The sequence below is a fragment of the Peromyscus maniculatus genome, chromosome 6 (assembly GCF_049852395.1).
Source record: "Peromyscus maniculatus bairdii isolate BWxNUB_F1_BW_parent chromosome 6, HU_Pman_BW_mat_3.1, whole genome shotgun sequence".
NCBI lineage: Eukaryota > Metazoa > Chordata > Mammalia > Rodentia > Cricetidae > Peromyscus > Peromyscus maniculatus.
This window is the reverse complement of record NC_134857.1, coordinates 126,311,708-126,335,616: the sequence shown is the minus strand read 5'-3', so window position 1 is coordinate 126,335,616 and position 23,909 is coordinate 126,311,708. Positions and strand designations below refer to the sequence as shown.

Sequence of the window (23,909 nt, the reverse complement as noted above, 5' to 3'; positions counted from 1 at the left end):
AAGGCAGGGCATTTGTAAGAAAGAATAAGCCTCTGTCATTTATTTGGGAGCCATATTTGGGAGCCGGATATCAGGCCCCCAAAGAGCAAAAGGGTAAGAGTAAAAAACAACCAACTACAGTTTTGTTTTTGTCTTTCCAGGAGAATAAAAGCATCCAACTAAGGAATCTGAAGACCAATGGACAAATAAGACATCAAAAAAAAAGAAGAATGAATCATCAAGAGAAAATGTCCCCCCAAAAGAGAATAAAGTGACCTAATAGTATAGCATACCTCCCAACAGGATAAAATTTCATACATCTTCCCAAGCGTTTGTCTCTACTGTCCTTTACAGATATAGAAGGCAAATGGTCTTTTTGTAGTCCCAGTTTAATTAAAAATTAAAGCTTGCTTTGGAGCTGGAGTGTGGCTCTCTTTTTGTCTAAACCCAAGCATGCTTGTTAAAGAAAAATCCAAAATCTCTGTCTCATGTCAGAAGATCCACCTGATATGGGATAGAAGAAAAAAGAAAATTAAGGGACTATTCCAGACTCTCTGTGTGATTTCCGTCTTTATGTGGCTTATTATATTACTTTTACTGTCTCTTTAAAGACTTTATTTTTAAAAAATATATAACTGTCTATCCTCCTTTTCCTCTCTCTTCCAAGCTTACATATATTCTTGGGACAGGTAAAGCTGCGTGGCATATGGCAGGCGGCAGGCTAGATGCGGGTGGGCACTCAATCTCCTCTCATGCTCGAGCGTGTGTGCGTGCGTGCATGCGTGTGTGAGTGCGTGTGTGTGTGTGTGTGTGTGTGTGTGTGTGTGTGTGTGTGCGCGCGTAATAATAAAGTATAAGAGGTCATAAATTTGAGAAGAAATTAGGAGGGCAGGGGAAGAGTTGAAGGAGGGAGATGGACTGGTGCAAATGAAGTAGCAACTTTTGAAAACATATCTTTAAAATTCTGGTAAAATGAGTGCATAGAAAAGGGAGGTGGGTCTGGGAAAAGTTGAGGGGAATGAATATTCTGATCAAACCAGGTTGTCTGAAACTCTTATAAAAAAGTAAAATTTGTTTTAAAGAATTCGCGATCACATCAGGAATAGGACAAAGAGATTAAATTCACAGTAATTTCGGCTTCAGTAGCTTTGACCCACTGATTTGCATGTCATTTGTATGTGTATACACATGTATATATATGACAAAAATGGCATTATGTAATGTATCAACTTTTGAAAGATATGGTGAATCAATATCTTCCAAATACCAATAAATGCATACTGTTTCAAAGACACACATGGGTAAAATATCCATTTGAAATTCAAGACAGAGTACTACATTTTAAAGTATGTAACAGAATATTAAAAGCTCATTGATATAATTTACAGATATTTACTTTTTTTTTGAGACAGGGCCTAACTATGTATTACTGGCTGGCCTGGAACACACTATGTCGACCAGGCTGGACTCAAACTCACAGAGATCCTCCTGCCTCTGCCTCTGCCTCCCAAGTGCTAGGATTAAAGTTGTGCTCCACCATGCCCAGGCCTCCTGGCAACTAACCTTTAAGATTACTACTTGTCAAAGTTTGATGCCATGCCAAATATCAATAATTTTCTGAAAAATCTCTTTAATGTTCTTCCCTCAGCTAGATGCATAATTAAGGTCAGATTTTCTTCATGTATTTCAACAAAAATTTCCTATAAATAGAAATTCTATGCAAAAAAAGTAGTTATTAATTCAGCTAAAAGTCCATAAAATAATATGACTGTTTGCAAATGTTTTTTCTTCTCCAAAATATAGCCATTTTCATAAGGTATATAAGTTGTTAAATAATGGTTTAATTGCTACTATACTTATATATATGCAAGCTTTATAAGTCCTAATTTTTATTTTGACAGATATAACTACATAGACAAAAGCTCTTTGGAAGTTTTCAATAACTTTTAGGAGTAGTCTGAGACAAATGTCTGAGAATAGAATAAACTAAATTATGTTTTATTACTTTACATTTAAAATATTTATGTCTTTTGCATGGCTTATTTGATCACAATGGATGGGTTAAAATTTATGGAATTCTTAACAATGGATTTCTAAGAATCATAGATTACTTAGTGATGGAGATATATTCTGAGAAATGTTTTTACTAGACAATTTTATCAGTGTGCAAATAACATTGTGTGTACTTATACAAACATCCACAGCAGATGGCTATCATTTGGCATAGCCCTTTGATTTAATCAAGAAATATGATAAAACATGATATATATAAAAACTGTTACAGATGTAACATGGCACACTGTTTTACAGAAAAATAATTGAAAATAGGAGTATACTCTAAAGATTAATAGTGTAGGACAGCAAATACATAAACCAGCAGCATTACATCTGCCAGTAATAGTAGTTTGTCATAACTGTAATGATGTAATTTTATGTGACTATCATCATGGTGGGTTTACACCAGCATTACCACAAAAATGAATTGTGTTCTGCTACAACCTTACAAATAGCTACATCACTAATAGGCTTGGTTTCAACTCCATGATAACTGGAGATTAGTTATGATTTCTCACTCTTCTGTAACTGTCTTCTTAGTGTCTCCAGCATTGTATTTGGAAAGGGTCTTGACTGATGACTTTTTGTTGTTAGTATAAAAAAAGCCCCAGGAACCTGCTTTCACAATGTAAACTCATATTTAGGGAGACCTAAACCTATGTTTCCAGGGCATGGTCACTCATATTTGGCTCCAGAATAAACTACCTCTTTTTCTCTCTGAGGTGAGAGCTGTGTTTTTGTGTGCGAGCACTACCTCCATTCAATTCACTGTCCTTTCTCACCCCATCCATCTTCCCTCAGTTTGTTCTTAAATAATTATTTTGAGTGATTTTTTTATATGTAAATCAAGGACGCTGTAAATCCAGCTTTGTGTAGAACACTTGCTTAACATCAAGACAGCTCTGAGTTGGGGCCATAGCACCTCAAAAATAAAACAAAATGTCATATCATATTTTTTTTTTCTCAAAATACACCAAGAGATCTGCCATCTTACATAAAACCCAGAATCTTTACAAAGCCCTCACAGGATATGCTCAACTTCAAGCTTCCTCTCCTCTCCTCTCCTCTCCCTCCTAATTCTTAGTCTGACTCGTGGTGCTGTGGCATTTGAATAGTCTTCACATTTGCTGCTACTGCGTTTCCTCCGAGCCGGCTGTCTCCGTCACCTGCGTTAACCCTCCTGCGTTATCAGCTTGTCTCAGATTAAAGGCTCTGCGGTCGGATTACTGCATAAGCATCTTTACTTCCTAAAATCTCAGATCAAAGGAAGAAGCACATTCTGAGAACCGTTTGTAGTTGCAATGATCCTTTCCCCTCTTTTCATCCTTTTATCTTGCTGGTTTTTTTCTTTAATGTCACATTCTAACTAAAGGTTGTTTTTTTTTTTTTTTATTTGTGAGCCATTTTGTTTCAGTTTAGTTAACCAAACTGTTAACTAAATATTGCAGATTGACACTGAGCAGAGACTCAGTGAAGGAATCTAGAACTCTTCTTTCTGTTCGTACAGTTGGGAACAAACCCTGACTTGTAGCCGTTTCTTTTTTTTTTTTTTTTTTTTTTTTTTTTTTTTTTTTTTTTGGTTTTTCGAGACAGGGTTTCTCTGTGTAGCTTTGCGCCTGTCCTGGAGCTCACTTGGTAGCCCAGGCTGGCCTCGAACTCACAGAGATCCGCCTGGCTCTGCCTCCCGAGTGCTGGGATTAAAGGCGTGCGCCATCACCGCCCGGCTTGTAGCCGTTTCTTAAATATCTAAACCATAAAGCAACAGACTTGATCAAGAACTCCGCTTCCCCGGAAGTAAAAGCGTATGACCCGGGTCAAAACCGGAAGCACTTCCGGTTCCGTACAGCTGCAAACAACATGGCGAAAGCCGGGGAGAAGAGTGGCGGTGGCGGGAAGCGAGGTTTGAAGAGGAAAGCCGCCGCCGAAGAGCCTCAAGAGGCTGCGGTCGCGGGCGATGGGGCGGCGGAGAGCGGGGTGCAGCCCCCGAAAGCGGGTGCCTTCCCCCCGGGCTTCAGTATCTCGGAGATTAAGAACAAACAGCGGCGACACTTGATGTTCACGCGGTGGAAGCAGCAGCAGCGGAAGGTCGGCGCGCGGGGCGGGGTGGGGTGGAGGGGTCGCACGGGCACGCGCGGGGCGTGGGGTAGGGGGTCGCACGGGTCGCACGGGCGGGCGCGGGGGTTGCGGGTCCCGCTCTCTAGCGTCAGCCTTTCCCGGGATGATCCTGGCTGGGCGATCTGGTCTCCTCTGCTCCTTGGGACGCACTCCGGGAAGCCGAGGGTCCCAGAGAAGATGACCCCCCGGCCTCAGAAGGCGGAGGGCTCCGCACCTCGGCTTGGCCCGGCCAGCCACAGCGCTGGTTAATTTCTCGGTGTAAATTCCAAATCTCAAACTCTGCTGCCCTGATTGCTTCGGGAGCTCTTCCTGAAGTTAGTACTGTGAAGTGTCTGTAACAACTGCGTTTGCTCGCTACCGCCTGTACTCGCCCTGTTCTGAGAGTAAACATAAGCCAAAACAGAGACTTGCAGGGCTTGCCAAGATCATAAAGCTTATTTGTGTCTGAATTGCAGTTTGGAAAACAAAATTCCTTATAACTGCATACATAAAACATGATCTTTTAATTTTCATTTGCTTGTCTCATTTGTTTGAATCTTTTTGTAAGTGCTACTGGAGTTAGTACAATGGTTGTGTCACCTATTTTGATTTGCAAGTATGAGGGAGGAATGTTCTAGAAGACTTCTTTGGACTGTGTGGATGTGGAGGCACTACAAAATTATATGTATACTTTCCTATAGTGTGTCAAACATTTTATGTAGAAGTCAGGAGATTCTGGTGTATAGCAAAAAGTTCCTATTGATCTTAAACGCTTATTTTGCTTATAAAATAGAAGAATAATCAGTGGAAACATCCTAAAAACACATCTCTCATTTCTCTTTATTTTTAGTGCTTTCCAGAAGTAATTGTCATAACCATGATCTTTAGGGTGTAAGCACCATGGGGAAAAAATACTTGTTATATGTTTGATTTAATTAGAAGCTTTATAGTAAAAAAAATTAAAGCTACTGGAAGTGTAAATGTTCAGACTTAAGTCAATTTGACAAAGCAAACTCTTTGTTAAATAAATCCTATTGATTAGGCTGCCCATTTGTGGTTCAGTAATTTAACTATTAAAGGAAAGTCTGTGTCTGGTGGGAGATGGTAGTATACACCTGATATCCAAACACAAAGGAAGCAGAGGCAAGAGGGTTATTAGAAGCAAGCCTGGGCTACTTAAGCAGACCTCTAAAAAGTTTTGTGTGCTTACTTTAAAAGATGATAATAATTCTTAGACTGTTCTAGAACTAATTTGTGGTTTCAGTATAAGTTTGTAAAGTAATTTCAATATTGTTTGTTTTTATCCCATTAGGAAAAGTTGGCAGCTAAGAAAAAACTTAAAAAAGAGAGAGAGGCTCTTGGTGATAAGGTAAATAAGGTTTTTAGCCATGTAATTTGTCTTATATTAAGTAGAATTTCCTGATACTATGTTGCTTGCTTTCTTCTAAAACATTTCAGAGGTTTGAAAATAACTTAACAAATACCTTTCTACTCTTTACTCAGCTTAGCAAATAGTGGTGAAAGCTCATTGCCTGTTCTAAAACTGTGACATGGTTTCAACTTGTGACTGTACCTTCCTTAGTGTGTTGTGCACAGACAGTGAGCACAGGGATGCTGTTCAGGAAGCAGAGAAGGTCTCTGTGGCTCCGGGACCGGGGGACTCCGCTCTCTGGGCCTGAGGGTTTAGCTCTTGTGACTTCAAGCTAAAAGAATACTAAATACTCGTGCATTGTTGCACAACTAAACTCTTCATTTTTAAAGTTTTTTACACATGTGCCTGATTTATAATTTATACTTCTAAAATTTTTAAAGCATGTGGTTCTCCCCACTTTTATCTCATATAAGTACCAAGTAAGAATAAGGATTCCTGAGGAAGGCAAAAACATTCAGACTGTACACAAACTAAGCATTCTACTTTTTCATGCATTGTCCAAATGATATTAGTTTAAATCATATAAAATCATCAATATTAGGCTATTTTGACCTTCAAAGTTCTAATAAATCATGTTAATATTAGTATTTCCAAAATTCCCGTAATCAGCTAATTGCAGCAAATTGGTGTGCTAATCAACTTTTAACATTATCACTGGCCCTGGATTGGGGATGTAGCTTAATAGGCTTTCAACTTGAAACACCCTGCCTAAAAACACAACAAAAATCAGTTTTTGTACTGAAAGATGACTTCCTAGAATTATATTCAAAGATTAATATGGGCCAGCAAGATAGTTTAGTAAGGTAAAGGTGCTTGCTGCCAAGCATGGTAAACTGAATTTAATCCCCAGAACCCATGAGGTGGAAAGAGATAATCACTCCCACAAATTTCACACCTTAAACAAATATACCCACCCAACATCATGAATCATTTATCAATTCATGTTTCCTTCATATCTCTACATAATATCCATGTATTTTGAAGTAGTTTTAGTATATTCTTGTAATTCTGTTCTCCTTGGCAGTTTGTTGATGCCATTTCTTGAGCTAAGCTGATAATTCTGCAGTATCTGCTCATGTGAGATGCACTGGGTTAGCAATTACCCTGCAGTATTGGACATTTGTTATATTGATGTTTATTTCCATTACGAATGACCACCCCCTACAGACCTTTTATTTCTTATCATAAATTCCCCCAAACAGAATTACTAGGTCATTGGATAGACATACCACATTTTTTAGTAGATTTCGGGGAGTATATAGAAACAGTCACCTGGATTTGTACCTTTGTGGGTTTTTTTTTTCCATTTTGTTAATTTCCTTTTTACTGTTAGATATTTTTCTTAGAGATGGATAATTTTTGTGATTTCTGCTACTTCTGCCTATTTTTTAAGTCCTTGGATGCATATTTACCATGTATATGTCTCTTCGGATTGTTAAACGCTAACATTACTCCATTTTTGTTTCAAGAATTTATGTGACAGTAGTTGTGGTTTGAAATAAAGAACAGGTTGTTTGAAAGTTATTTGAAGACTGGTTTCTCAACTGTGATGTAAAGTAGTTAATAAAACGCTTCTAAAATGTGGTGCTTTCCATCTTAGGCTCCACCAAAGCCTGTTCCCAAGACCATTGACAATCAACGAGTCCCTGATGAAACCGCAGTAGACCCCAATGATGAAGAGGTAATGTCAGAAATCTGAATGCTCACCCTTGGTGGCTGTAAAGCAGGGTACCCGCTTCTTCCCTACCTCCTTGGCCCTTATCCCTCTCTCTGGTATTTGGCCCTCCCAGAACATTTGGAACGGCGCCACATCATGCCAGCATGGGGACCTACATATGTTGCTTCACTTAGATCTTTCTTAAATACTGAAAATATATTTCAGTAAATGTTGTGATCTTTCCCACACTGGTTTCACGTGTAAGTCTTGTTAGAGCTACTCCTGGTCTGCGGCTTGTCCTTAGGGCACATGCATCTCTGAAACTTGCTTTGTTTGCTGGTTTGTAAAGAGCCAGTTGAGTTTTTGGGTAGTGGTCCTCTGACCATAGCTTACCTAAACTGACTCTAATAATTATCTAAATACTGGCTTCATTTTAAATTTTAGATAATTGTTTCTCCAGTGATAGGTGTATTTCTTGCTTTATTTTTTTCCTACTTCTGTGCTGACTGGAACTTCTGATACAACGTTGAGTAAATAGAAAAGGCCGTGATGGTGTCCTTGCCTTGTCCTGATTTGAAAGAACACTGCCGATGCAGCCTCTTTGATGTGTGTCAAGTACTCCAGCCCAAGAGATTTTCTAATTCTCTTTCTAATTGACCCAGCTCACTGATTATTGTGTATATTAATTTACAAATATTTGAAAATATTGTAGATTTCCTTCTTGTGGGTGACATCTATTAATTCTTTCGCTTGCTTAACACACTTTCTTTCAGTTAAAAGAGAGGTTTTTAAGTCCTGGCATGTGGTCTGTTCTGAGGATGTTGTGTTGCCCTTGAAGAACATGTGTTTCCTATTATTTTGGGAGGGATTGTTGTGTTGCTTGGTCGGCTGCTGCATCTCACATATTCTTTCTGAGTGTTAATTGACTTGTCACTGAGGGCTTGACTTGTGTACTATACCTCTCAGCTGTCTGCTTCTTCTGTTACTTTGACTTTCCGCTTCCAATTTTAGTTCTTTTGTTAACCTCATGCATTCACAATCATATTGCTCTATGAAATTACTTGTGTTTATTATAATTACATTTTCTTGATGTACTCATCCTTGACCCCATAGAAAATATTGCCTTTGCATTGAGCAGAGACACTTCTTAGTGTCTGTTTTGTCTTATGTACATGGAGCCACTTAAACTCTGCCCTAGGGACTCTCTCCACAGTATGCTTTTCCATGTTTTGCTTTGAAGTTATTCATGGACTTGAATTTAATATGTATCACTTATCAAGAGCATATGGTTGGATCTTGCTTTTTGGTCAGCCTGAAAGTTAGCCTTAATATAAGTTATAAGCATAGCTAGACTTTTGCGTCCATCCATCCACTACCCCACCCCCACCTTGTCCTCAGCTCTTCCTTGGCTGTTGTCGTTTGTGGTAGTTTTTCACTGTGCTGCTTTAATTCTTCTTGATTTTTAGGCTGGTATTCTTTTAGTAGTTGCCCTTAGAATTACAGCGTGCCTGGGCTGAGAGCTTAATTCTCAGCACTGGAAGGAAACAAGCAGAAGGCAGCGTGCATCTTTAACCATCCCAGTCTGCTGTGAAGCTGCATGATTCTGCTAAACTGCAGAGAGACGGTGCTGTTAGAGTTGGTTCCCTCCATCCTGGCGTGTCATACACCTGGTGCTGATGGTCATCCACCACATGCTGTCTGTGAACAACCTGGAGTCAGTGACTGCTTGAATGCATCTGGAGCTTTTCAAAGAAAGCAGAGTGTGTCCATGTAGTTCAGTCTTTAAGTACTGCACCTTTATCGATTAGCACCTGTTTCCTAGGTCTGCCTTCCCATCTAGTGTCATTTCTTTTGTCTTCATGGCAGATTTCCTAGCTGCTAATTACCCCCGGGTTGTTTACTGAAGATACGCTTTGCTTTCATTTTCAGTGACAACTGTTCAGAGTGTACGTCTGTTGCTAGAGGGCTTCTCTCCAGATCCCACCAAGCCCCACATTCCCACAATCCACGTATAAAATAATCACTCAGACGCTTATATTGCTTACAAACTGAATGGCCGTGGCAGGCTTCTTGCTAACTGTTCTTATATCTTAAATTAACCCATTTTTATAAATCTATACCTTGCCTCGTGGCTTGCCAGCATCTTTACATGTTGCTTGTCCTGGCGGTGGCTGGCATTGTCTCCCCTCCTCCTTCCTGTTCCCTCAATTCTCCTCTCTCCTTGTCCCGCCTATACTTCCTGCCTGGTCACTGGCCAGTGTTTTATTTATATAGAGTGATATCCACAGCACTTCCCCTTTTCTTCTTTTTTTAAAAAGGAAGATTTTAACTTTAACATAGTAAAATTACATATAACAAAACAATTATCGAGCAAGAATTACAGTTACAATATTAAAGATGTCCTATCTTATATTTGTGAGTTTAAGGTTTTATATCTAACTTATCTTTTATCATAACTGAAGAAATTGCAACTATCTAGTCTTTAACCACATCAAAGACCTCAGAAGGATATAATATTACCTGAGAAATGGGAGAAGGATGTAAGCAACTTTCGGGAGTCTTGCAGGATATAGAGAGAGAGAGCTGACAGCCTGGACAGTCACCTAATGTTCCTTTGTAAAGTTGGGGCATCTGTCTTTAGCTCACAGGCCTAGAGTCTCTCCGTCATTTTTTTCAGTGTCCTGTAGAATGTCTGGCAGTTTTCTCTGTGAAGCAGGAACCTGAAAGACCATCTTGTCAAGCAAAGTTTAGTGGTCATCCTTCCATGGGTCTGCAACACTGGTCTGACCTTTCCCCTACCAATTTTGATTCTTGTTTTCTGCTCCAGGCTACTCCCCCATCCTGGAAGCTGGTCCTGCTGTTTCCTTCCACCAACACGACAAGATGGGTGTAATAGCATTAGTCAGGACTGGGGTTCTTGCCCATATCTGCAACCAGTTTGCAAGAATACCCACATCTTAGTTTGGGCCCTGACAGTATTTTTGGTAGCTACCCAGTTTATACTGTAATTGTGCAGGTGATTCAGCCTCTTCTTGTCACTATTAATGTCCCCTCCTGCACCTGTCAGCTCACAGTCAGTCAAGCAACACTTTAAAATCCAGGCTCAGTGAACTGTTGGGTATAAAATAATCTCTCCTCTGTTCTCAGGTCGCTTATGATGAAGCTACAGATGAATTTGCTTCCTACTTCAACAGACAGACATCTCCAAAGATTCTCATCACGACATCGGATAGACCTCATGGGGTAAACACATTGATTCGTGTAGTCCATGAATTGTTATATTTAAATGGTCCATTCAGAAAAGTGTAATAGTTAACTGCCTTTGAAAATGACAGTGAATAAGCTAAAGGAAAATAACTGATGATATGATGTAGGGTTACTGAGCACAGTTCTTGAGGATAATTTTATGACCTTGACAACTGTTAACATCATGGCTGGGTAACTCCTTGTTATGAAGTGCTGTCCTGCTCATTATGGGATGTTTAGCAACATCCCCAGCTTCTGTCAATTACGGGCCACCAGCAGCCCCACTCCCTGCGCCAGTCCTAGCCACCAAGTGTCTCCAGACACCACCATGTCTCTGTCTCCAGGAAGTAGCACTACTCCTTGGTGAAAACCTGTGCCTTTGATACATGAGACATTGCTCTGCTTTCGTTCTTCCCTGTCTTGCTCACCTCGGGTAATATTACCTTGATTCATCATTATTCCTATCCTTACAAGTATATCCTTATTCCTTCTTACTCTCAGTAATTTTTCTTATTTTCTTACAGAGGACAGTACGACTCTGTGAGCAGCTCTCAACAGTTATACCAGATTCACATGTTTATTACAGAAGAGGACTGGCTCTGAAAAAAATTATTCCACAGTGCATTGCAAGAGATTTCACAGACCTGATAGTTATTAATGAAGATAGGAAAACACCGAGTATCCTTTGGGTTTGTTTTTAAGGAAATTTTCCTGTTCCTTTCCTCGCCTGTTTTTAAACATATTTGAAAGACTAGGAAAGGATTTCTATCACTTTTAGAATGAACGTTTTTCCATAGCATTGCATCTCTATCCAAGATGCTGTAAGACTTTTTTACTCATGAAAACATTTATCAGGCAAGTGTCGCAGCTAAAACACTGCTGTAACCTTAGTAAAGGATATAACAACAGTCAACCTGCCGTAGTACTTCAGGCCAGTACTCCTGCCTACTAACAACACTGTGCAGCGACATGCGGGGAGGAGGGCTTCGTGGGGACGCCTGAGCCGGGCCTGATGAATGAGACAGGAGTCGTCAGTGGGGAAGGAGGCAGCATGAACGCTCCGGCCCAGGAGACACCGTGTCGTTTGGTATAACTTCATCTTAGGGTGTCAGGAAGCACATTGTTCTGAGGAGGGAAGCCGTGCTGTGTGCTCGGTGGCGTCAGGAGACATTGGGAAATTAGATATAAGAGCTGTAGTTTGTACCTACATTACTGTGTCAAACTAGTGTCTTTATTCTGAACACAAGTCAATTGTGACAGACGCTAGAAAATTAGCTACTGCTATTGAAACTGTGATATGTAGTTCTTCTCTTGTCATTAGAAAGTATGGGGGTGATAAAATGACCCAGCTAAATGCTATATGGCTTAGTACTTAGAGAACCAAGGGCCAAATCCAGACTTATCTATGTTAGAAACTGAACTTGAAGTAGAGAGCACCAACTGTAACCTTTTAATGATACAGGTGGAAAGTATCAACTAAGAAAAGTAGGATGGGAGTGGTTATAGAAGTGAAAATGTTAAATGAGAGCATTAGGTAGATGAATGGCAAGTTGAAGTCAGTATTGTTTTATAAATCTCAGATTGTATGCACAGATGGGAAATGAAACCATTTAGGGATTAGGGATGGTCTTAATTTTCTGCTACTGTGACAAGCTGCCATGACCAAAGCAATTTATAAAAGAAAGCATTTAATTAGAGGACAGCTTACAGTTGCAGAGAGTGGGTCCATGACCATCATGGCAGGGAATATGGCAGCAGGCGGGCAGGCCCATGGCACTGGAGCATTCGCTTACATCTTATCTGCAAGTTGGAGAGGGAGGAGGAGAGAGGCAGAGAGACTGGGCCTGGTGAGGCTTTTTAAAATCTTAAAGCCCTCCCCAGTGACACACCTTTAAGGCCACACCTCTAACCCCTTCTTAAACAGTCCACCAACTGTGAACCAAACATTCAAATATATGAGCCTATGGGGGTCATCCTCATTCAAAACACCACGTTTTTAAAGACTTATTTATTATATATACATGTATATCTGCATGCCAGAAGAGGGCACCAAATCTCATCACAGATGGTTTTGAGCCACCATGTGGTTGCTGGGAACTGAACTCAGGACCTCTGGAAGAATAGCCAGTGCTCTTAACCACTGAGTCATCTCTCCAGCCCAGTTGATGCTTTTTTTTAAAAATTGGGTGTAATATAGCTTCTCCTGGCTGCTTTTAGTCCATCAGTTTTCAACTTGTGGGTCACGACCACTTTGAGGGGGTTGAACAACCCTTCCACAGGGGTCACCTAAGACCATCAGGAAACTCGTATTTACATTATGATTCATAACAGTAGCCAAATTACAGTTATGAAGTAGCAACAAAATAATTTTATGGTTGGAGGTCATCACAGCATCAACTGTTTTAAAGGATTGCAGCGTTTGGAAGGTTGAGAACCACTACTCAGTAAAAACAGCTGCCAAAGGGTTCAAAATCCAGGCTTCTGTAAACTATTTTCATCCCTTTAAGTACTTTTTAATTTTGGAATTTGGTCACAGTTGCCCAAACACAGGTCTTGAAATTTCATCCTCTTGCTTAAGTCTCTGGGCAGCTGGGATTGCGGGCCTGGGCCATCGATCCCAGTTTGTATTTTGTCCACCTGCTTAAACTAAAAGCTGCTGCTAACTGGAAGCCCGTGGTCAGCCACTGCTCTGTTTTGCCTGCATGGGCTGTCACTGGGCACCAGCCCTAACTTACTCTGGTGCCACAAACCCTTGAGTGCTGGTCTGTCTCTTGTAGCTGAGACTCCGGTGCTTTTGGCTGCTCTACTTGCTGGTAGGCAGGTCTCTTATATTTAATCTGTAGTTTATAGTGTCTAGCATCATTCCGCTCATGCTAGATTATAATGGATTATAAAGGTTGATTTAAGTTCTCATTAATCCGAAGAGCTTCTCTCTTCTTAAATAGCAGCTTTGACTTCACTGTAACAGGAATTTGCGATCCTGTGATCCTCTTATGTCCTAATCTTACAAACAGGACACACAAGTGGAGGTGAACTTGCATACTAGTAGCATTGAATCCCATCGTTTTTCCTTCTTGAGTAGTGGCCATTGGATAAACATTTGTTGTTGTGTATGTTCACTTTGAAAGCCCAGGATACCCTATTGTGAATGATGCTATTTAAGTGTAAAAACAAAAAAGTAAGACTACTGTAGATTAATACATATTTTTTTGTAAGATTTGATGTGGTTTGACTTTGGTTTGGTAGGAAAAGTTCAGCTAACCCAGAAGAACAAATACATCCATCCACTAATTTCTAGGTGCCCTCAAGCATACAGAAGACAACTTACTTATGCAATTTAGGGCTTAAACTATAATTTGGTATGCTTCTTAACCTTTGTGAACAGATGGCCTTATTTTGAGTCATTTGCCAAATGGCCCAACTGCTCACTTTAAAATGAGTAGTGTTCGTCTTCGTAAAGAAATTAAGGTGAGTCTTGTGTACTCTTTGATCAATACTGATCTCAGGTTATCAGTAGATGCTTAAGGATCTAATTGATTTTAATTATTTGATCTTCTTATGACAGCAAGTTGTCTACTGAGATATGTTGCAAGACCATAAACAATTTTGATAATAGCAGTAGTCCATGTTGCCATGAATGTTTTTATAGTAGTTTACTTTGGGATGTGTTCAATACATATTAACATATTAAATATATCTTTGTGGGTTTGATAGGCCATCTCTTACATATTTGTCATTTAAAAATTTTTTTAAAGTCAGGATTGGTGGCTCCTGCAGTAATCCCAGAACATGGTGCCTGAGGCAGAAGGAGCAGTTTTAGGGTAAAGCTGAGCTAAGACGTGCCAGACCAGTCCAAGCTAGAGTGAGACCCTGTGTAAAAGCAAAATATTATAATGTATGAATTTTCTAATTCTCTTTACTGGGTATTACATTTTTTAATTTTTCCAGAGACGAGGCAAAGATCCCACAGAACATGTTCCTGAGATAATTCTGAATAACTTCACAACACGGCTTGGTCATTCCATTGGACGCATGTTTGCGGCTCTCTTTCCTCATAATCCTCAATTTATTGGAAGGCAGGTTGCCACATTCCACAATCAGCGGGATTACATCTTCTTCAGGTTTCACAGGTAAGGGCAGACGTTAACTTGGACTTTTTTGTCACTATAAATCTGTGTTCTGATATAATAAGTCCTTTAAGCTTTGCCATAGAAAATTAGTTTGAATGAAACTAATTGTTGTTTAACTTTTGTCTCTGAAGATATATATTCAAGAGTGAAAAGAAAGTGGGAATTCAGGAACTTGGACCACGTTTTACCTTAAAATTACGATCTCTTCAGAAGGGAACCTTTGATTCTAAATATGGAGAATATGAATGGGTCCATAAGGTATGTGGTGATTGCTTCAAAGCCCATTTTAACTATATTATTTACATGTTAAGGTGTGTGAGAGAATCTTCTCCCATGAACTAGAAAGAAGCAATCTGATGTGGTCTCTTGGGCTGCTATTAACCTGGATTTCCTTGAAGTGGCCCAAAGCACAGTGGTCTTTAAATGAGACCCAACACTGACGTAGGTTGGGCAAGTCTCAGGCCAGCTGCCCAGCAGTGTCTGAAGCCTGGTGACTCTGCTGCACTGTTTGAGAACCAGCGCTGTTGGACATTTGGAAAGCATCTTAAGACAAATGAGAATATCTGTAAAGCGTCCTTTTCTGCCTAGTTAGCAGCAGTACTATTTCTCTATTTCTGCACTACACACAGGCTGAGAACAGAAATTCCCAACAGTTAAATTAGCCCTGAAGACTGACTGTCGGGGCTCAGACATACCCAGAGTGTTGGCACTATTACTCATAAAGATCTATGAAAGCCAGCCTTTACTATCCCACCTAAGTTTTTCATTGTCTTTCTCCCCTTTAATTTTCAGCCACGGGAAATGGATACAAGTAGAAGAAAATTCCATTTATAAAGTACTGAGGGAGTAGTATTGAATTTTGCTGGACAGGCTTGTCTTGAAAAACATGGTAAATTATTTAACAAAGCACCCTTTTCAAAATGGAGTTGATTTTTGTAAATCTTATATTTGAACAAATGACCAAGTGCCATGAATTTCTACTGTGTTATTGTAAATATAAATAAATATAATTTTGGTGAGGTCTAAAAGTCCTAAACCTTGCTGTCATTTTGCATTAATTGTGAATTTTGTTGGAATGAAGATTCAAACTTTCTAATTTGTACTCCCACAGAACTTGTAGGCTAGGAAAAGTGTAGCCCTGATTTAATACACCAGTCTCAAGAGGCCAGATTGATTACCAGGACTTGGCACAAAGTTACAGGTCACTGGAGTTAACCTTTCAATTCCTGTTTTCTTGCTCATTTTTACCTAATTACCTTCTCCTGTCCTACTTCATTCAGGTATTGTCTTGAGTTCTCAAGTCCTGTCCCATTTCCCTCCGCTCGCCCATACCACACACACATAGTGTTTCTCTGTGTAGCTCTGGCTGTCCTGGAACTCCTTCTGTAGACCAGGAAGCCTCGAACTCAGAGATCTGCCTGCCTCTGTCTCCCAAGTGCTGAGATTAAAGGCATGTTACACCATCATCCAGCTCAAGTTCTTGATTCTTCTAAGAGGACTCTTATTTCCAAAGTGAAGCAACTACCTTCCTGGTATAACTGCTAAATACACTACAAAGCATTTTGTTTTATTTGGAATCTTTTGTTGTCTGTGTGAGCCCAGAGTACAATGTCAAGTGCCTGTCTTCCCTTTCTGCCTCGTTTATTAAACAGTCTTTCTTTAAACCTAGAGCTCACCATTTTAACCCATGCTGGTGGCCAACAAACCCTCTCCTCCCACATGCTAGGGTTCTAAGCATTCACAGCCATGCTCAGCTTTTTGAATAGGTGGCAGGGATCTGAATTCAGATCATAATCACATAGCAAGTACTCTTACCCACTGGGCCACCTCTCCACCCATATTTGGAATATTTAAAGTAATTCCTGTAACTAACTGAAAGAAACTGGAAGTCTCCCACTCTTTGAACAAGATTTCTAATTGTTCTATAAGTTAAGAGGTGGTATTGAAAAGATTAATATACAGTGCATTTCATTAACATTAACAAGGCCAGAAATTTGTATGCTGTTTTATTGTATGCTACAGCCAGTGTATATAAAATAGTTAAACCTTGTGAAACAGAAATCCATGAAAATTCAGAGAGGTAGATGTTAAGATCTGACAAGTAGAAGATTGTATATTATGGCACGCGTTATAGAGAAGCTTTTGTACAGACTCCAAATTTAGTTCTCTTGAATATCCACTGGTTCATGAAAAGTGGTTTGAGAAACCTGATGGGAGAAAAGAAAAAAGATAAAAATGTTTAAAAAAAGTTATCGATACTTTATAACTAATATTTAAGCAAGGACAATTGTTTTTCATTTTTGAAAATGGTTTATGTTATGCCTATTTTTCTGAGTAATAACATACAGATGATCCTTTTCCAGCTCACAGTGGTGTAAAGGGCTACCTGGGCATGTTCGGTAATGCTGTTCTTCTGAGATGCTGTATAGTAGCAGCAGTGAGGTGACATTCCCTAGTCCACTCCAGGACCAAGACTGGTCAACTACCAACCCCTCACTGTGCCGCTAAGTCAGTAGACTTGATAGGTGAGAGTGTGACGTATCTTCAGCTTACTATGGGTTTGCTGGTATACACCCACCATAAGGCAACTGTGGTGATATATTGTGTACCCTAATAAAATTTGCCAGAAGATCAGAACAGAACAAGCCACAGATTAAACATAGAAGCCAGGCAGTAGGGCACACACCTTTAATTATAGCACTCAGGAGGCAGAGATCCATTTGGATCTGAGTTCAAAGCCACCCTGGAATACATGAGATTGACTCAGTCTAGGAGAGAAACAGAGCCAGGCAGTGGTGGCACACACCTTTAATCCCAATACTTGGGGAGTCACACACCTTTAATCCCAGCACTAGGAAAGTTGAGACAGGAAATGATATGGCAGGGCGAAGAAAGGCATGTAAGGCTTGAGGAGACAGGAACTAGAGCCTTTTCGGATGAAGAAGCTCATTCGGCTAGAGGCCTACTGACCAAGGCTTTTTCAGGCTGAGAAGTCCTAGAGGTAAGAGGTGTCTGTGCCTTACTCCGTTATCTCTGATCTTTCAGCATTTACAATATCTGGCACCAGGTTTTTTGTGATAAGACCTTTAGAAATTCGTGTTACAGTTAACCTCTCTATTTCTAGGCGGCTCACTTGAATATCAGTTTATAAAGGGTTTTTTAATTAAATTGAGCCTACAAAAGGCCCTAAAATCCAACTTTCCCCTAGTTTTTACAACAGGCAAAGTACCTATCAACCCGTTTTATGGAGTCTTATAGATGACATCACTAAAATTACTGCTGATACTTTTCATAATAAAAAGGTAAACATAAAAACATTCAGTAAGGAAAATCCAAAGCTCCTTTGAAAAAATGATTTACAATGAAGTCACTTTGTTCACCTACACACAGAAAACATGCAAGAGTCCCGAACATACTGCTGTCAGCAGCATCAACAACCTCACTGCAGCCCATTGGAGGAATGAATAGACAATCTATGTATGTGGCGGCAGAATACTATTTAGCAGCTTAAATGACTGAACAATCCATACAGGATAAACACAGATCTCAAAAATTAAAGCAATAGTTATACACTTAAAAACAGTATTATCTTGATACTATAAAATACAGTTAAGTTCATGTATATAGGGGAAAGAAAAACAGGCATAACAACTTCACAATAAGTTATTACAGAAAGTAGTAAAAGTAAAACCTGTTTTTAAAAATTAAGGTGTAAAAAAAATTAAAAATTTGAGTACTTCATAACAAACACTGAAGAAGTACAGAACCTCTGGGGAAAAACAGAAGAAAACATTTAGCTTCACTTAATAGCAAATTGAGCGTGCACCACACACACACAACCTGAGGTGGAAGGCCAAAGATGGGCAGTGATAATCAAGTATTATTAAAACTTCCACGCCATTGTTTGGTAGTTTTACCACTAACGTACACAGCCAGCCACCAAAAGGTCAGCCTTGGCCATGGCCTCAAACTTGCAAACTGATACTAAAGTAATTGACATGTTACAGCTCAGCTGCTGAAAGCCCTGTGAATATTTACTGACACAGAAATGCTCTTAAGAGGAAACACATTAACAACATCGGTCATTTCCTTTCTGCATCCTCTGTTGCTAAACTACTTAGGCTGGTTTTACTTTTAAAAGCTGAGTATAGATGCCAGTGATTTTCTTTTAGTCCATGTCTTTAATGTCCACTAGACCATCAGCAGAGCTACAGGTTCTGGAGCCTCAAACCTTAGACCCCCTGGGTTATAATATGCACTTCAAGTTTTCCTTTACTGCTGGAATTAACAGGCTTAATTTTACTTTGAAATCTGGGTTCTTATCTCAGTCATTTATAAGTGTAAATCATTCCAACACTGAAGTGTGGACTCTTAAAAACAAAAAGGCTATTAACAGGACTTCAGACATTTTATATTAGATGAAAATAAATCTGTAAAAATGCAAGAACTGAGTCTAAAAAAAAATTTTTAGTAAATCATAAAAATATGAAACTCCTTGAGACCCCCAGTGAATATTGCCAAAAGCTAGAAACTATTAACACTGTTAAATATGAAGATATGAGCTGGACTGTTAACACTATTTCTTCATGGAGAACCTGTTACCTAAAAGCAGCTTTATTCCCCTTCTCCTTGATGTTTCAAAAAGCCTTGTATTCTTAACTAATCATTATATTTACTGGAACAGTACTTACACTTCCTGAACACTCCCAAATCTACAAAGCCTATGTAATAAGGTATTTTAGGAAGCAGCTTCCTGGACTTTGAGTCAGAATGTTAGTATAAGGGTGTGTACTACACACAAAGTACTTTTTAATACACAGTTTAAGTTTGCTTCCCAATTCAATACCATTAACTAATGTACCAAAGATTACAAATGACAGTATCCTTTAATTACATTTTAAATTAGCTGAAGCAGTTTTGGCCACATCTTTGGATCAACAGGTTTTTTCACACATGGTATTTGATCTAGAACATGAATATAAACTCTTGACAGATGTACTAAAGAGCAAGTGATTCATTGTCTTAATCCTCAAATCCAGTTCACTGCCAACAAGTGCAAATCTCTCTCTCTCTTTAACGTTTTCTCAACAAATGGAAATAAAGGTAAAACCTGTTCCTTATTCCAGATGCCTGTGCCGTGTTTGCTTGTTCCCCAACCACCTCGGCTCTCATACAGTTGATTCAGAGCCACCGGAGTACTGACAGAGTCGGTCCTATAAGGACTATAAATTCTGTTAGTTTCAATTTGATAACGTACAAACGCATGCCTGTGATAGTGGAGTTTTGTGACTCTCATACCTTAGAGTTACATAGCACTCTATAGAAACCATTAGTCTTATGATTACTGATCAAGTTTTCACTATACTTCAAAAACAATCAATTTAGAAAACAAAATTATAGGGTTAGATGTTGTCATTACTACAAATAAAAACCTAGAAACCTAGCTGGTTCTTTTATATGGAAAGGGGGTGATATGAAGAAAACTTACCTCAGATACATGACTACAAAAAGGAGCAGACTTTCTGGGGTCTGAAGGGATTTGTACTTGAAGACACTCCAGTTAGCAGAGGGTCATGTTGAGCATTCTGCAGACAAAACTGTTTCAAGTCTGCAGCTGCCTGGGAAACCTATAAATAACAATGAGAGTGGAGAAATGTCCGTTGGTAAGGTTTAATGGTCTTTATACATCTGAAAACACTTAAAATAGAAGGCACTTCAAATAACTGACAGCTGACAGTTCACACTGGCTTATACTTAAAACACATAGGAAAGGAAACTGGTTTTACTATTTTTTTCTACTTACTGCAGGCATCAAGTGATTCAATATGAAATACAATCCCCTTTATCTGTGGAGCACAGCATGTCTTGTTTTTATATGACAGGCTGTTCAACAAGCCCTAACTAACAGCTTGATTTGGGGAGCATAGGATTTGTTTTGTCTCATATAGCCCAGGCTGGCCTCAAAGTTTTTATGTAATAAGCAGCCATGAACATCTGAGCCTCTTGACTCTACCACCTGAGTGCCGGGATTAAAGGCCTGCCCCAGCCAGCCAGGTTTATGCAGTGCTGGGATCCAACTCTGGACTTCCTGTATTCAACTCTGGACTTTCTGTATTCGTAGGCAAACACTCTAACACCTGAGTTACATCGCTAGCCTGTGGCTTGTGTTTTTTTTATTAAAAGTAGTACCTACGTAGTATTAGTAGTTCAACAAAAAGATTAACATAGGGAAACTGTCTTGAAAGCAAACTGGAAATGCCCATGAACCTGAGGTAACAAGCACAGAACTCAGACAACCAAACACTTCATTACAGTCTTCAAATGTATACCCATCCATACACTGTCTTGCATTTAAGTGAGACATGCATTCATTCATCTAAGCACCTACTATTACATATATTCTGGTTAGAAGATCTAGGAATATAAAAAAGAATACTGAAATCCTATTTGGCTTGCACTGTATACATATAATAATACTGCCAAATCACATTTGAGGCAAGTACGGTGTTTTTTAAAGACAGGCTACTCAGAAAGGTTTTTCAACTGGGCCAGAGTTCTACTTCCAGAACCCACATAAAGGAAGAACCAACCAACTCTGTAAGGTTGTTCTCTTAACTACCTCCCTGTATGTACCATGGCACATATGCCCACATACACCATGCATACACAATCCTTTTTAAATTAAAGCTGTTAAACTAAGGTACACTTAGCTTTTCAAGTCACAAGAAACAGGGTGGAAGGTTGTCAGAGCCAGGTTTTAGACCCAAAACAGTTTGAGTTCAAAGCCAGACTGGCTCCTTAGAGAAACCCTATCTCAAACTAGTTGATTGAGTACAAATACCAACACAACAAACTGAATGGTCATGTAGACCACGAATGACTAAAAATGCACCCAAACCATCTAATTCCTTATTTATTCTCAATCTCTGCTCTCTCTAGGGTAACTCGAGGTAGGTGTTGTATCCTTAAGGGTTAATAGCATTATAGATACTTTGTACCAAAAGCCCCTCAGGTAACAGCTATATTGTGACCCCAGGGTCAATCATCCTGAGGTTAAGTTTAAACTCAATTTGAATCTACCTGTGTTTGGCTTATAGAGTAATTCAGGACAGTAAGTCCCATGTTTATTTGTCTCTGAATATACAAGGTTCCTGCAGTTTTTAAATCTTGTACAAACAGCAATACCCTGCTTTGCCCTTTAAAAGTAGCTACTGTATGGAGCGTAAAGTAACAGTTTTCAGTGTTAAACCATTTGGCTTTGTTCACATCCATCAGTAAGCATAAAGTACCTGTTAATTCCTTTCCCACAAATTTTTCAAGTGCCATTTTATGTATGGACTATACTTCCAGGCATTGAGGATAATAAAGAACAATGATATGCTAATGTTATGTGACTAATAGTGCAGTAAAGAAGAGTGATTAAATGACAAGGTAGTCACTCCACGGAAGGTGTCTCTGAGTTGACATTTTAGCTGGCATTTCAATGGTAACAAATCGAGCTCAATAACAAGAGTGAAAAAAACAGCATTCTAAACAGGAACCTTGAGACTAAAATGGAAAAGCTCCTAGTACCCAAAACACAATAACAGTCACCGTCCAGGAAGCTGACACGGTGGAACTATTAGGCCTCCAAATGTCCTGACCTACCTCTGGGAGTTTGGTAAAGCACTTGGAATTACCAACTAAACAAATGCAACACTAAGTTTATGCTGGCTTTAAAATGGCACACATAAAAGAGGTACCTAGCATACACATGGCATGGATGATGTGAAATGGCACCTAACCTAATTTAGGAACCTAGGAAAACTTCTTTAAATTCCTGAGTGAGATGTCCTTTGCCATGAGAACTCCAAAAATGTGTTTCTTTGTGGTGGTTAAAATGATCCCAATCGGAAGACTTCAGAAGAATGAAGATACGCAAGGGAAGATCACACTAGGAAGTAGCCACTGAGCAGCTAGGGTTTTCCAGGAAAAGGAAGTTCTTCTGGTCTGAGAGCTCATTTCTTTGGCCACTAGAGCCAAGTACCACTGCGGTAATTAATTAATTACTGCATTCATCTGCCTTTTTATGTCCTTCCCAACTCACTTTTTTTTCTTCCTGGCCTACCTTATTTACATTTTATGAATGATGATGACCAATAGGTTGCTTCAGCTTTCAGAGCTCTATCTGTCCAAGACCGAGTCAGTTGGAAGAGGTGAAAATCTGATTAGGGAAATGGAGTCCAAACCAAGACCGATGGGCGTCTCCCTATCCTCCTAAGGTTCCCATAAGGAAGTTAGTTATGTGGTCTCTGACATTTCTACTTAGGGAAGCTATATAGAAGTCCTCTCCACAAAGCACGTTGGAAACAAAGACTAGCATACTAAATATAAAATCAAATCACCTTGGAAACTGGCAGCTTCTGGCAGGGTGATTTGTACTCTCGTTTCTTTTTATAATCACGGGAAGTATTTTACATGTTACCCGACCTACTGCATAAGAAAGAAGCCAATCTGCTTAGGATTTTAAAAATAAGCGAACACTCCTCAGAACAGCGTTCGAAAACCTGGCTGTCTATCAACACGGACAGAAGAACTTTCCCCAAAAGTCAACAGCCCCAGACAAGGAAATCCTAACAGACGGCAAAGTAAGACCGACCCAGGCCAGCGCTAAACACTTTCTCGGGCATGTGAACCAGTAAACAGACACCTCGGCAAGGTCAGAAGCGAGCAAACTGTGCCAGGCGGTTCGAAACACGCCTTTGTTCGAGGCTGTCCCGAGCAAGGGTGCTGTCCTTAGACTCCCCGGCCGTTCGGCAAACAAACGAGCCTATCAAGCCGTCGTCTGCAGTTACCCGCGCAGTCTCGGAAGTGTTCGAAGGCCGCGCACTGGGGCTAAGTTGGGTGACGATCCGGGGTGGGAAGTGTGAATCGAAAGTCGGGGCCCGAAAATCGAGACCCGCCGGGGCAGGGGAGAGCGGGCGGAAGGGAGGGAGGGCTCCCCCCTCCGCCGCGCGGCCCGCCGCTGCCCGGGCCGGAGCGCCAGGCGCCGCGTTCCGCTCACGCTGCCCGGCCACGCTTCCCCACCCGGGCCCACCGCCAGCGCACGCCCGCTCACCTTCACGCGGTTGAGCCCGGCCTCCAGCCGGAGCTGCTGAACCACCTTCTTCATGGCGGCGACGCTGGAAGAACCCGACATGGCGCTCGGGACAGCCGTGCCGACTCGTCAGGCCAAGCGAGGGGCGGCGGGTCGCGGGGCGGCGGGCCGGGGGCGGGGCTCCGAACTTCGTCTAAGTTTCCGGCGCTGCGCACGCCGCGCATGCGCGCCCCCGCCCCC

General features: G+C 40.3%; 2 protein-coding genes across 2 annotated transcripts; one reads left to right on the top strand and one right to left on the bottom strand.

Annotated features, from left to right (window-relative positions):
- Positions 1–3,869: 3,869 nt before the first annotated feature.
- Positions 3,870–15,629, top strand: Rpf1 (ribosome production factor 1 homolog). The gene is made up of 9 exons (XM_006984726.4): positions 3,870–4,119; positions 5,441–5,497; positions 7,161–7,241; positions 10,365–10,460; positions 10,988–11,141; positions 13,849–13,931; positions 14,412–14,593; positions 14,725–14,851; positions 15,386–15,629. The coding sequence occupies exons 1-9, from the start codon at positions 3,892–3,894 to the stop codon at positions 15,425–15,427; spliced, it is 1,050 nt and encodes a 349-aa protein (XP_006984788.1). The 5' UTR covers positions 3,870–3,891; the 3' UTR covers positions 15,428–15,629.
- Positions 15,630–16,582: 953 nt separating this feature from the next.
- Gng5 (G protein subunit gamma 5) lies at positions 16,583–23,904 on the bottom strand. Its single transcript, XM_076575167.1, has 3 exons — positions 23,691–23,904; positions 20,082–20,220; positions 16,583–16,800 (listed from the first exon to the last, which is right to left on the bottom strand). Exons 1-2 carry the CDS (start codon positions 23,769–23,771, stop codon positions 20,095–20,097), a joined length of 207 nt encoding a protein of 68 aa, XP_076431282.1. The 5' UTR covers positions 23,772–23,904; the 3' UTR covers positions 16,583–16,800; positions 20,082–20,094.
- Positions 23,905–23,909: the final 5 nt, after the last annotated feature.

Excerpts from the sequence above, each read along its gene's own strand:
- Rpf1 (XM_006984726.4), top strand. The coding sequence starts at position 3,892 with ATGGCGAAAGCCGGGGAGAAGAGTGGCGGTGGCGGGAAGCGAGGTTTG. Across the intron at positions 10,461-10,987 it reads CATCGGATAGACCTCATGGG|AGGACAGTACGACTCTGTGA; the intron begins GTAAACACATTG and ends ATTTTCTTACAG. Across the intron at positions 14,594-14,724 it reads ATCTTCTTCAGGTTTCACAG|ATATATATTCAAGAGTGAAA; the intron begins GTAAGGGCAGAC and ends TTGTCTCTGAAG.
- Gng5 (XM_076575167.1), bottom strand. The coding sequence starts at position 23,771 with ATGTCGGGTTCTTCCAGCGTCGCCGCCATGAAGAAGGTGGTTCAGCAG. Across the intron at positions 20,221-23,690 it reads CCGGGCTCAACCGCGTGAAG|GTTTCCCAGGCAGCTGCAGA; the intron begins GTGAGCGGGCGT and ends TGTTATTTATAG.